This window comes from Diadema antillarum, unplaced genomic scaffold, assembly GCF_040938485.1.
Source record: "Diadema antillarum isolate AM-2024a unplaced genomic scaffold, OU_Dant_1.0 seq00000297_RagTag, whole genome shotgun sequence".
NCBI classification, from domain to species: Eukaryota; Metazoa; Echinodermata; class Echinoidea; order Diadematoida; family Diadematidae; genus Diadema; species Diadema antillarum.
The window spans coordinates 755,827-770,915 of NW_027271320.1; the positions used below are offsets into that span (position 1 = coordinate 755,827).

General features: G+C 35.9%; 1 protein-coding gene across 1 annotated transcript in view; it reads left to right on the plus strand.

The window, feature by feature from the left end:
• The window catches only part of LOC139730170 (uncharacterized), an 84,789-nt gene that overhangs the window by 12,945 nt on the left and 56,755 nt on the right, over nucleotides 1-15,089 (plus strand). Inside the window, exons 6-7 of the mRNA XM_071641065.1 lie at nucleotides 9,345-9,566; nucleotides 12,144-12,212. Coding sequence (XP_071497166.1) covers nucleotides 9,345-9,566; nucleotides 12,144-12,212 — 291 coding nt within the window. The remainder of the gene's footprint in view (nucleotides 1-9,344; nucleotides 9,567-12,143; nucleotides 12,213-15,089) is intronic.

Below are 15,089 nucleotides of genomic sequence, written 5' to 3' on the forward strand. Positions count from 1 at the left end.
TATGTCGTGTTGACGGCAACTTTCAGTGGACTTTTTCGATTTTTGTTTTCCTTTGTGTCACAGAGACTTTCAAGAAAACAACATCAAAGGAATTAATGACGGGGATTTGTGTGCGTTGAGAAGCCTGACTACGATACACTTTCAGTACAACGACTTCGAAATTGCAGGCATAAAGGAAAATGTGTTCAGATGTCTCGAAAAGTTGACTGACGTGTAAGTAGCGGTTTCGAGTTGTTTTGTATTTTCCTTATGTAGTGCTTTGTTTGCGATTATAGTATTACTTGATATCTCTATACGGGAGTACAAACATACGTGTACATGTAGTAAAAACTAGTTATAGATGTCAATTTTCGCAAATGGTGCTGAATATAATGTATTAACGGATTCTAAAAATATAGCACAACGAACATGAATGTGAGTAACAGTGATAAGCATTCATTTTGTTTCAGTGATAGAAAATAACTTTGTTTCATTTATATTCTTAATGATATCAAATTGAGATTGAATTTATCGATAATGATTAACTGCAATCTAAAGTATTATTGGGAAACATAAACAACTTAAGAGCATTATGGCATCATAATGCGGCACATTACCTTTGGACAGGAAATGACAAAACCACAGTATATATATATATTACATATGTGACCCTGCACCTCAAAACAAACAAAAAGTCGCCAGATATGAATTTTTAGTTAAGACCATATTCTGAAAGAACAGACTTTAAGCTTTAAAATGATGTATAACTCAAATTAAATGGACTCTCCTAACCTATCTAAATATTGGAAAGAAAGCACTAACTCAGGAAAAGTGTGAACTGAGAAAAGAGGCTCTGAAGTACAGTGTCTATTCAAGCGCTTAATCTTTACCAAACCGTGCTGGCTGTGTGATGAATGGGACAAAAAACAGGAAGTAAACGACCAGAGTAACAACAATGAAGAGATTATCAGATTAAACTGAAATTAAGCATGCCTCATGAACACATTCTGTCCATAGTTAATGCCAACTTTCAAAGCAGTAGCATTATCCTTTCAAAAGTTATTAGAGTTGAAAGTGAAGAGTGTGGACAAGGTTTTTCAGAAATTGAAAAAGGGATTCTAAAGACACACCTAATCACACTATTCTACCAAAAATGTTCGAGATAAACTGCTAAAAAACACACTTTCCTGCCCGTTTTATGATACCAAAATTTAACATAATGTAAAAGAAGACCCGCTCTTTCAGAAAATATGAAAAAGTCAAGTTCGTCTAGATTGACCCATTTCACTTATTTTCAGTCCTCACGCAAAATCAGTGTGTGCGACTTTATGTTCGTTTTGAGGTGCACTGTCACATATATGATGTGCTATTTTGATATTGTTACAAAACTCAGAGTTATCATTATCATGTACATACATTATCTTCAATATATTATATGCGGAGAGATAACATAATTATTATGTTTGTTAATACCCACTGCTTCGTGTTTACATATTGTGTTACCAGCAATCTGAACACATGAAGAATTTGTTTGCACGAAACGATAATTCAATTCTTGATACAAAAACAGTCAACATTTACTAATGACTTATGCTATTGAGGGAACACTGCAAATGAAATCAATTTCTTCCACGTGGCAATAGGAAACTCGACTAATAGAAATCAATGTTATTGATTGTATTAAAATCATGTCATTATTTTATTATTCGCCATCTTTTTTCTTGAATAGGAGATGGGACAATAATAAAATTTCTGCTGTTCCTGCTGTCCTGAAAAGCGAGAATGAAAAGTCATTCTTAGTTTCCATGTAAGTATTTCTAAAATGTCATGAGCAATCCTAAAAATACTCTATGAAGAAGAAACAACATCTAAAGGCATACTTTACCAAATGCAGATGAAACAAGAATACAGCTTAACCCGTTGAGGACGGACTGATTTTGCTACAACACGCATTTCCCATAGACACCTGCGCGAGTATACTCGGGACTCGTTCTCAACGGGTTTTAATTGCTTTAAATAGCTCTAAAATGCGAGATTGTTTGTTCATTTCCATCTAAGAAGAGATGGGGATAGAAACAATCAATGTGAAAAAAATGAATAAGTGTAATTGATGCTCAGTATAGCTAGATGTACAAAATGTGAACAATAATTATGATTTTATCATAAAATAACACTCTTTCTGGACTAAACCGTCAATTTAGTTCAATTCAATTCAGTCATAGTTTATTTCCAATCAACGAAAATCTAAACATAGTACAAAGTATACATGCCATGAAATGATATTGCTCAAAAATTTGCAGAAGATTCATGTAGTATATATAACAAAAACAATAATTAGGAGGAACAATGCATATAAACTTCGTGGGCATGCGGAAAATAAATTCGATTATGGAAAATAGTGATCCACTTGTGGGACGTGGATCGCTAGATAATTAATGAGTACACAATTATTCAAGATTCTTTATAACTATTGTATGTAATTTAGATTATTTAAGTCATCTGTAGAAATCTACATATATTTATTTTAACATACGCAGGTCGCGAAAAGTAAAAAATAAAAATAAAGTATCAATGCTAATGCCTAGACACTGTTAAATGAACCGCGCGTACACACATTCCATTACCAAAACACATATAAGACGCGAGATAATACCGAGAAGAGAGAAGACGATAACAACACAAGTCTACGAAGAACAAAAGACAGGAAAGGAAGAGGAGAGAAGAAAGAAGAGAGATCTGCATACAGAACACGCAAAGTGCTGCGACATCAGGACAGGTGAAAGCTCAAGCATGAATTCAAACAATTTGAATTATCTAGAATTATTATTAGAGAATAGGTATTTTCTGAATTTGTATTAAAATGTGACGAATTTGGGGTAATCTTTTAAACTATTATCTATAATTCCAAAGTCTGGGTCCGGTATAAAGAAATGTATCTTGAGCATGTGCGGTTCTCATTAATGGAAGATGGAATTCATCGGATCGTCGCGTGGGGTAGTTACGTACATGACTGTTTTGATTAAAACGATTAAATTTATTTGAGTCGTGAAATATTTTGGGTAAGAAATTGCTGTTATAATTAAACATGAACTGGCCAAGTTGAAACACATACAAATATTTTATCTTTAGCATTTTATGGTCAAAAAACAACGTCTACAGTTGTGGTTTGGTAAGAGAAACAGTAATATCTCATTATACTGTGGACTTTATTGCCAAGTTTTATACTGTATGACCTCCACATATGTTATCCAATGTGATGACTCAAACATTTGCTTTAATCACTGTTCCCAATGGTAAACAATGCATTTAGGTATACAAGGTAAAGTTTACCCCTGTCAATTTGCACTAAATGAATATTTTTTTTTGAATATCTATAAAAATTAAAATAAGGTAGCTTTATACCGGGTGTCCCAAAAAAAGCGGAACGGTGGATTTTCAGTACCTTGCCTTCTAAAAGTGATATATCTTTTGACATCATTAGAAAGAGCATCTTCCGCAGAAGACCATGATACCAAAATCATTAAATTTGGTTCAGTACTTTTTATTCTACGCCAATTTCTGTAAATGCAGTCATTTTCAATTTTTTGCGACTTATGAGATAATACTTTGGGTGCGACACGCGTTCCATACTGTGAACTGTGTAAGCTCGTTGATCCATGTCAACAAAAGATAACGCTTTCATATTGGGAGCGCACACACACACACACACTGTTTTTTCCTGGCCCGTGCCCAATGTGAAAGTTGTATCTTTTGTTGACATGAATAATCACCGAGCTTACACAATTATATTCACCGTATGGATTGCGTGTCGCACTCAAATTATTATCTCATAAGTCGCAAAAATCCGGCGAACTTTGACAATGACTGCATTTTCAGAAATTGGCGTAGAATAAAAACTACTGAACTAAATCTAATGATTTTGGTATCATAGTCTTCTGCGGAAATGCTCTTTCTACTGATGTCAAAAGATATATAACTTTTAGACCGCAAGGTACTGAAAATCCACCGTTCCGCTTTTTTGGGGACACCCGGTATATTAATTTGATAGCATAAATGTCAAATGTAAACATTTTCAAGCTGATCAATCCAAATGATTGTAGCAGAGATAACACAACATAAATTGTTATACAGTCACATTTTATCTCGTAGACCTGTGCGATAATTTCATCCTGGAGCATAAGGGGATGGCTAGTAACTGATCAATGGGAATCAGTGGGGATGCTGGAGGATGATTGTTCCAATCCTTGGGGGATGCATTTAAGAGTACATTATTTATCTATTGTTGTGTGAAAATTATTTGCTTCAGAATGGTCGCATATTCAAGTAATGTACAGTTTAATGCTTCCAGGTTAGCGTGCTTGGTCAGTGACGAGGCATTAATCTGCACATTACTTGAATATGAGACCGTTCTAAAGCAAATGATTTTCACACAATAGTCGATATATAATGTACTCTTAAATGAATCCCACAAGGATTGGAACAATTATCCCTCAGCATTCCCACTGATTTCCAGTGATCAGTTACTAGCCATCCCCTTAAACATTGACAGTATTTGGAAACATCTTCTGCGTTGACAAGAATAAAGATCATAAATTATCATCTGAAATTCCTAATTAACATAGTTAACAATAGCACTTTTAACATTAGAAATGTTGAGTTTCAAACTCTTATTTGCCAAATATTTTTAGTCATTTTTGTCAGAATTCTCACGTCTTAAGATGTCGTTACTTTTGAAACTCGCCCTGTCCAAGTGCTGCATTGCACCGTTTAAATAACATGCTTTTCCGTTGCTCATTGAGAACATAAGATATAATGGATACGCGCCTCTACTTGTTACAGAAATCTTCACAGAAACATTTTAGGTGTGATTGAGACGGGAGACTTCGGGCATTGCGACAAGCTTGAACACCTCGACTTAAGCAATAACGTGATAATTACAGTGGAGAGAAACGCCTTTCCGCAGAGCATCGTCGAAATGTAAGTTTCATTGCTGTTATGATTTGTTTTTCTTTGTTTTTCTTCTATGTCTTAATTTTTCTCATGTAATCACGTAATGAAAGCAACAACAACAATGCATTTTAAATATCGTATAAAATAAAGAGAAAGATCCGACGTCACAGATGCAAGACGGTATCCTGATTGGTTTGCATAATCTCACAAATGACCTGCGTGAAAAAGGGATAGAAACTTGACATTAACAAGTTTTCGTACTGGGTGTGTGCGCTCAAATTATGTACTGCGTCTTAGCACGCCGGTACGCGTGTAGGGTCCCTACGGCGAGTTAAATACGATTATAATAAGTTCATTCCTTTTTTTTTCACACCTAAAAACAAACAAACAAACACAAAAGAAAGGACAGTGGAAGGTGCACTTACAAAACTTAAAAACAAAACTTACCTTACATTGACGATATGGTGTTGTAAATGCGATGACCTTTTTAAGACTTAATGTTTTGATGTGTACATAATGGGCTGGCTGAGGCCCTCGGTTACAAACCGAGAGGACTGCTGAAGTCAGATGCCATGCCGACCGTAGGCCCTATTTGCACATATTTTCCATGACAAAAATACCCCCCCCCCCACACACACAAAAATTCTCTGTTGTGGCTGAGTGACAATCATAGAAGCATTTGCGTTTTATCGACACATCATGAACAGCTACACTACCGTCGTTTCGACCGAGTTTAATAGTCGGACTTTTTTCGGCTCTGTGGATGGAGTTGGATTTGGACCAGCTTTTTTGCAAGTCCTCGTGGCTGAAAAAGAGACTAACTGCGAGAGAATGGACGTGAACGCGAGAGCGAGCGGTGCAGCGTGTGGCGAGTCAGTCTCAATCTTCAGCCACGAGGCCTTGTCAAAAGGCGAGGTTTGGACTGGCACTGTGCCACTGTCCCTGCCGACTGGAATTGCACAGCGAAGTGTAGCGATATCATATTATTTTTGCTGTCCCCACATCTACCCTGCACCGCAGAAGTCACATTCGTTTGATGGAAAAGTACTAAATTACAGTAAACTTTGAGATAGAAGAAGGAGTAATTATACGAAATACCACGATTGTCCTTGATAACTTCGAGTCTTCACAGAAAAAACTGCACAGTTGACAACATTGGTAATAGCAGTGAGGCGTTCTTTTCTCGTCCCTGGTAGTAATAACATGCGCGGTTAAAGGCATAATTTAAGGGTGTTTCACCCAGTGAATGGTCCCACCTCACATCCAACTGGACCCCATGGAAGACCACCTTAACGTAGCTGAATATGGGCTATCCAGCCATCTCTCAGATGGAAATGAACAAACAAACAAACAAACAAACAAACAAACAAACAGACATTTGCAGATGAAACGAAAACCCAGTTTTTGTCCTTCAAAATCGTTCTAAAATATGATATAGAAATAGCCACAGCCAATGTAAAAATATGAATCAGTATGATATATATTATGTATTGTTAAATGTAAAAAGTGTGAACAAATATGATAAACAATGTTTCCAGATTAAACTGTTAAAAGTTATGGTTATTGAGAGAGAGAAAAAAAAGGCGTTATCTCCGTATTTTTTTTTTGGTGAAAATGTTATATTGTAGGATGTTTTGTGATAAAACTGACCTACACATAATTATGCATCAAATGTGATATCTTGAACATTTTCAAAATCACTGCTATCAAGGGTACCAGGACCTTTAAGTGGTTTATAGGCAGAGTGGTACGCAACACGGACGTTAGCTCGAAAAACAAAAAGCACCCTGCTGATTCAATTTCATATGCAAGCTATTTGAAAATTGCATTTATTTTTTTTCAATTAATTGTTTTCAAGTTAAGTTAAAATAATTTATCTAAGAGTATTCAAAACCACACATTGTCATGTTTTTTTATGATTATGGCGATTTTGAAACACTTCAGTTGCTTTTCTTCGGCGCAACATTCAACCAGGGAGTTCCGCATCACCTACGTCACATATTAGACTCTAGTCTCTCAGAATCTGTCCTTGAAATACACATTCATGTCTGGCTATTTTTTGTTGGTTTGACATTCCATACAAATATGCGTATCGTACGCTAATAAAAATGATATATATATATATATATATATATATATATATATATATATATATTACGGATTTGTGCGTATTTCGATAACAGACACATGCCAGGAAATCGCTTCAAGTTTACGCATTCGGAACCGTTTGCCAGTCTCCCTAATCTGCAACATCTGGATCTGATGAACAATGACATTGCTGTGTTGCCTGAAGGTGCTTTTAAGGGGCTTTCTAAACTCCGGACATTGTAAGTATTTTTTTTTTCAAGCTTTAAATACGAAGCCATGTAGTATTGTTTGAGTATATGAATATAAGAACGACCCAAGTCCAATTTTTGGCCAAATTCAGTTTGACATGGGAAATTGTAGCTTTTCGAATATGCATGGACTCATCATGTGTGTAAATGATAAGTCCTAATTACCCCCGGAAGTGCCTGAAATAAATGAGTTAAATCTTATATAAATGTAAGAATGAAGGACTTGGGTCATTCTTACATTCATATTATAGCGCCCTCTCTCGTCCTTCTCTCATCTCTATAGCAGTATATTATGTATATGAATCAAAGAACGACCCAAGTCCATATGAATCAAAGAACGACCCAAGTCCATCACACAAAATGGCGTCTCCACAATTAATGTTAATGTTAATTGTCATAATAATATATGTTCTAATTTGTATATACAATGTTGCCTTCCCATCACAGTTAAATAGAATATTATTGGACAAACAAAAAAGATATGAAGTTTTTTTTTTAGTTTACTCGAAATGGTCTTCCATGGACTTGGGTCGTTCTTATATTCATATACTCGTTTTCTAATCTCTGCAGCCAGCCATTCGCTCAAAATATGTCATGTTCTTTATTATCCCTACCATTTTTTTTTTCATTTTAGTGGAGGTGGGGTCAGTTTGTTAGTCACAATAGGAGGATATTCACACAAAAAATAAACTTGACAATGAAATCTTCCAAATGATTAAGAAACGATTGCATTAAAAGCAGTGGAAAATGTGAATAATAACAGTTGAACAACAAATGTTACTTAAACGCTGTGATGGAAATCGACATTGATATTCCGGACAAAATTTCGGCCTTTCGGATATTTTTGTCGTTGCGGGTCACAAACCTTTTATACATCTTCTTCGACAATGAAATCTTTCAAATGATTAAGAAACGATTACATTAAAATCAGTGGAAATGTGAATAATCACGTTTGAATAACGTATTTTACTTTTAAATTTAATGTATGTCCAACTGACACGATAATGACAAACAACTTCGAGCCCTTCTTAAAAAGAATGATTTTCTCTCCATTTCATCCAATGATATGATATTCAAAAACATGCAAGAGTGAGATATAAACGAATCCCAATCCTAACAGAAATGAAATCGATAACAAAAGCAGGGTATCGACAGACGAAAATGAAACTTGATCGCCCTTTCGAATTCAAATTTGCTGACATTTTGGTGAGACAGATGTAATAGTAATAATAGTAATGATAATAACGACGAAAATAATAATTATGATAAATTTGGTGATGATTTTGTTTTCACTTGTCTCGATAAGAGGCATACTAAATAGACCTTCTTCCTCCTCCTTGACTGCCTTTTCTTTTCTGTCCTCTCTTTTGTCGTTCGTCGTTGTTTTATAAAGTAATTCTACTCTCATTTTCTTTCTTTCTTTCTCCCTCATGTTGTATGGTTCTTTGTGTAATATGAATGGATGTGCTCATTATGTGTGTGTGTGTGTGTGTGTGTGTGTGTGTGTGTGTGTGTGTGTGTGTGTGTATGTGTATGTGAATGAAATGTGTGTTGCATAGTGTTGTGTTTTTCCGGGTACGGGGCTCAATCCAAGTGTCTGTATAGTGTCACAGTGTAGCACTGTAAAGTTGTCAGTGTAATAATTTGCGAATTATTTTTAATTGTATTGAAAAAATAGCTATTATTTTTTTAATTTTGTTTTCTGTTTCGTTTTGTTTTGTATTGTTTTTCTTTATGAATAAATACATTCCCGATGGTATTTACCACAAATTCCACAAATTTCTTTCGGGTCCCATTCTTTGCACAGATAGTGTGGCTTGGTAAGGATTGTGACTTGGATAGACCCTGTGAGCCTCCTTTCTTTGTTCATACTTTCCAGAGTGTGTGCTTTCTTTCCAATATTATGTAGGTTGGGAGAGTCCATATGAATTGAGTTATAAATCCCGTTAAGGTAGGAGTCTGCTCACTCTTAATCTGCTTTTAACTTAAAATCCACATCTGGTGATTTTGTTTTGTTTTGTTTTTTTGTGGGTGTTGTGATGCATAATACATGTTTTATTGTTACGTAATTTCCCCAAGGCGTCTAACAGGGAATCGCGTCACCAGAATTCTTAGCGTCCATTCCCTCTCTGAAAGTATCGATCTCCAGGCGCTATGGGCGTCGTTTATGGGACTCACACAAGTGCAGAACGGTTCCCTCTCTCGCCTCGCCATGCCGGGAGTGTTAAGCATACGAGGCAACAGTCTCCATGAAATTCCTTCATGCTTCAGCTTTACAGATGAATGGCGTGGTTCGCTGATGTTAGTCCCTCCTTATTGTTTTATACACTTTCATTTATTTCGCATTGTTACATTGTTTTATACCATGCTTTTAAGTTTGAATTAGACGCATTGTCCTGACACAAAAGTACCATCGTGGATGATCTGTGACGGATAGATCAGGAAAAAAAAAGAAACCAAAAGGAGATATAGGTATTGAACTTGATTGCAATTATGGTTCGTGTAGTTTATTTATACAAGTTACTGATTAACATTAAATTCAAAAACAGTACTGAGGGGAAAAGATCAAGCATAGTTCTTCGGTCCCTTAAACACAATGTGCAAACATGGCAAACCGTTAACCATGGCATACGAAGAGTTAAAGGACAAGTTCACCTTCATAAACATAAGGATTGAGAAAATGCAACAATGTTAGTAGAACACATCAGTGAAAGTTTGAGGAAAATTGGACAATCGATGCAAAAGTTATGAATTTTTTAAATTTTTGTCTTGGAACCGCTGGATGAGGAGACTACTACAGCTTGTGAGTCATATGCGTACAACAGTATAAAGAAAATGTAAAAGAAAATTCAACATATTTTCACTTTTTTCGCATAATAAAAGAGCACTTGACTTGCCTCTTTCTAAAGGCAGGGGGAATAATATTACCCATAACATTTGTCGGTAACGAGTCAGGGGAATGTATACTTTTTTTCAACAGATGGAATTTTGTGAAATTCTCTTTATATTTTCCTTTTATTGTTGTACGCATGTGACATCTAAGTTATTCATACACTGCAGTAGTCTTCTCATCCAGCGGGTACTGCACAAAAACTTCAAAAATTCACAACTTTTGAACGGATTGTCTGATTTTCCTCAAACTTTCAATGATGTGTTCTACTAATATTGCTACATTCTCTTAATCCTTATGTTTATGAAGGTGAACTTGTCCTTTAATGAATTGGAAACAGTCATTTGCATTTGTGATGTGCACCTCAAAACGAACATAACGTCGCACACACTGATTTTGCGTGAGGACTAAAAATAAGTGAAATGGGTCAACCTAGCCGAATTTGACTTTTTCATTTTTTCTGAAAGAGCGGGTCTTCTTCTACAGTATGCTAAAATTTTGTATCATAAAGAGGGCAGGAAAGTGTGTTTTTTTAGCAGTTTATCTCGAACATTTTTGGTAGAATAGTGTGATTAGGTGTGTCTTTAGAATCCTTTTTTCATTTCTGAAAAAACCTTGTCACACTCTTCACTTTCAACTCTGATAAATTTTGAAAGAATAGCGCTACTGCTTTGAAAGTTAGCGTTGATTATGGACAGAATGTGTTAATGAGGCATGATCAATTTTACTTTAATCTGATAATCTCTTCATTGTTGTTACTCTGGTGGTTTACTTCCTGTTTTTTGTCCCATTCATCGCACAGCCAGCACGGTTTGGTAAAGATTAAGCGCTTGAATAGACACTGTACTTTAGAGCCTCTTTTCTCAATTCACACTTTTCCTGAGTTTGTGCTTTCTTTCCAATATTTAGATAGGTTAGGAGAGTCCATTTGATTTGAGTTATACATCATTGTAAAGCTTAAAGTCTGCTGTTTCAGAATATGGTCTTAACTAAAAATTAATGTCTGGCGACTTTTTGTTTGTTTTGAGGTGCAGGGTCACATTTGTTGCCACCAGGCCGGGGGGTGGGGGGGGGGGGGGGAGAAAGTCAGATCTTACTTAAGTTTGGCTGATGACAAGTGATGACTTCATCTGAGGCCCTAAATGCTTCAGTGCTCTTTGTGGTTTCTGTTAAAATCAAAATCAACGCAATTGGCATGTCTTTGCGTCAGGCAACGCCAAGGAAAAGCAAAGAGAGGGGAGGAAGACTAACATATAAACAAAACAGTCGATTTCTTGGCGCTTTCCGAACCTGGACTGCCGAATCAGGTGCACCCTGAACTATTCATTGTCCATTGTATTATGTGATATTGTTATGTGTGATTAAATATCAAAATTGATTAAATAAGTGAATAAATGAACAACTAAGTAAAACGTAATGGTAATAATGATGATCATGAAAATAGAAATAATAATAACAATAAAAAAGTAATAATAACAATGATGGTAATGATAACAATAATAACAATAATATTGATAATGATGATTATACCAATAACAATAAATCTACTAATAATACAAATAATAACACAAACTTCAGCGACATTTTATGGCTGTGGTAAAGTTCGGCATTTTTTTCTCCTATGAGCGTGGGAACAACCTTAATAGGTTTTTATTTAACTTACTTGTTTGTCCTTGGCACCACGTATAAATGACGATATTTGTCAAGTTCAGGAAGTTTTGCATTTGTTGAAGGAAATGGAAAACGAATTTAACAGCGAACATTATAGATAAAGAAGGAGGGTTGAATATGACAGAAAAAAGTAATTCAAAACTCTTGTTTAGTTGATTTTTCCCCCAGTTTTCGTTTTTCATATTTTTTTTTCATTTGTCTTTGTCCCTTTCCTAATCAGTATATATAAATTCACAATTGACATTATCATCAGTATGATAGGTTCCATTTTAACAAATTTGAAGTGTTCTCTTCTTTGTTCATTTTCATCTTTACAGGGACATGACTTCGAGTGTGTTAGCGATAATACGACCAAACACGTTTGTCAGACTGAACGGTGATAATCTGTAAGAGCCAACCCAATTTCAAGTCTATAATACAGAATGTAGTTAGGGACAATATACATTATTTCTTGCAATTCAGACTTCAATATTTTTGCAAGAGCTGAACGAGTTATTTGCATAACATTATTCAGCCTAAAATTTAGCCTTTTGTCAAGGCCCTCTCGCTCTATGGTGAAGAGAGCCCAGCTGAGTGGGGTTGCGCGAGGGCCTTTTGAGATGTGCTTCGCATCGTTTTGTTAGCCCTTTGAATTACCGACTTTTGCTCCCCGCTGAGCAGAAGTCGACCAATCAGCGTGTCTGTCTGCTCCAACTCGATTTGAATGCAGCGAATGCATGCCACAGACCTCCCCGGGTGGTCAGTGATGCATGCAAACGGTCATGACAACACCAAGGCTGAGGATTTAGGGAGAGCGCCATTCCATTGGGCGACCGGAACTCGTTAATATGAATATTCAGTAGGATTCACGTGTCATGAATAATGAAGCAGATCTAAAAAGGCCTTCGCGCTCTCGCGCTAGGCTGGGCTCGCTTCGCTCGCCCATTACAGCAAGAGGGCCTTGACAAAAGGCTACCTATAAATCGGCTTGTCAGAGCTGCATGCATGCTACAATATTTTTTTTTCTTTTATTATCATTATGTCTCCGTTCTTTGTCACAATGATTTGCTTACCTGTCATGTGCAAAATCAGCCATGGATTGGTAAGTATGAACCATGTGTTTATTTCATGAAAGTGATCAGAGGTGATTATATTGTACCACACAGAAACAGTTAAATGAAATGAAATGAAATGAAATGGAATGAAATGAAATGAAATGAAATGAAATGAAATGAAACGAATGAAAATCGTCATTCAACTGCGAAAAGAAAGTAGAACCTACGCTGTTGTTAAAGTTTGTCCGATTATTTCGTCTCTTGGCCGCATTCCAAATAAACATATACCCCAAAAACGAACGTCGGTGTTCGGGCTTGTAATCTAATACAGAACAAAAAAAAAGTAATGACTTTACACATATCAAATGATAAAAGAAAAAAAAACGAAAGTATATTCGCTTTCATTTTGAGTATTCTATCCAGTATGATTATATGTTGCATTATTGCAACTGAAAGAAATGAAAATGTTTCTGAATATAAGTGCTCCATATGTGTACATGCATATGGGGTGATAAGACCTTGTATCTGCAATTTTGGTGAAAATGACTTTTTTGGATTATTGGTCAAATAATGGGTTAAGTGATGTCCTGTCCAAATTCCAACTGTCTTACTCCAAAAATGAAGCCACCACGGCATGCCAAAGGATAGGCCATCCCATTTGCCACAGTGCTTTGGCCGCCATGTTTTTTTGGCTCTCCTGAACATTGGCCAATTTGTAGATACGAGGTCTCATCGCCCCAGCGACTGGGGTGAAAAAGCTTGTATCTCACACTTTGGTAAAAAGGACTTGTTTTTGCTTTAATGGTCAAGTGATCAGTTAGGTGATGTCCTGTCAAAATCGTTAGTAGCTGTCTTACCCAAAGAAAAGCCATGTGAAGGCATGTGAAAGAAAAAACTGCCCCATTTGATATAATGCTTTAGCTGCCATGTTTTCTGATCTCCTGAACATTCTAAATTTTGTAGATCTCCATTCCCCCCAAGTGACAATTATATATTTTCATTGTGCTCTAGATTAATAGGACAGAATCTCATTCACCGAATTGAAGCGTATGCGTTCAACTCAGTGCGTTTTAGTGGGTAAGATCATTATGAGTATATTAAATTATGAACTCGTTTCACAAAGGTACTTAGCATAATTTGTTTGTTTGTTTGTTTTTAATTTCAATTATAAACTAAATTTTGGGACCTTTAAAACTTTAAACTTTAAAAGTGGAATGCTAATAATATGAATTATTACTACATCCGTTTAATAGTTCAGTTCCAATAAAGTAATACTTACCATGTTATGTAACCATCATAGGGAAATGAACAAAGAACATTATAACTTGGCCACCCATACACCCTCTGCACTGTTTTTTTTTATTTGCGTTTGTGACAACATATTTTTAATACCTTATTTCTCTATATACCACTTGTAAGTTTGTTTGTATGTATGTAGGTCTATGTATAATTTGAAAAAAAAAGTATGTCTTCATACGAAGGGTGTCGTTGTGTATTAAAGACTATGCACACTGCATGTTATAGCATTATGCGTGTGTAAAAGAGAGAACGGTGTGTGTATGTATATGTGTGTTTTTGCTGTGTGCACGAGTAGGATTTGAGTAGTGTACGTGTCCTTTGATTGCCCGCTCCCCCATATGATATTGGCCTTTTTTTATCTACAAAGGAAGAATGCAGGTATCCTTCCAACAATTAAAGCACAAAATAGATAAAGAAAACACCACCACAAGCATCCTCACATTTGCTCTATTCAAAAAGAAACTGTTCAAACCAACAGAGGGTTACACGATGATCCGAGTTGGGGGCGGGGGTGTGGGGGGGATTATATTTTGCATGGGGCCATTATTACCGTTCGCCAGCCAGCCCCCGTAAATCTCGCTCAGTGAGGGTGTGGGGGGGGGGGGGGGGGGGGTGAGGGATCATTCTGCTTGCTTTTTGTCATTTGACCACTTGCAGGATTGAGATGGGGGTGTATTGTATGTGTGTGTGTGTGTGTGTGTTAGGAGGGGGATGTGGAAAGTATCAAGGGAATATAATGTATAGATTTAACACTTTGGTTAAAGTTCATTCTTTGCTGTGAATGCCACGTAATAGTAACAAATGCTAAATCATACAAAATATACAATAATATAGTAATAATAATAATACTAATATTAATAATAATACTAACAATACTAATGATAATGATAATAATAATAATAATAATAATAATAATAATAATAATAATGA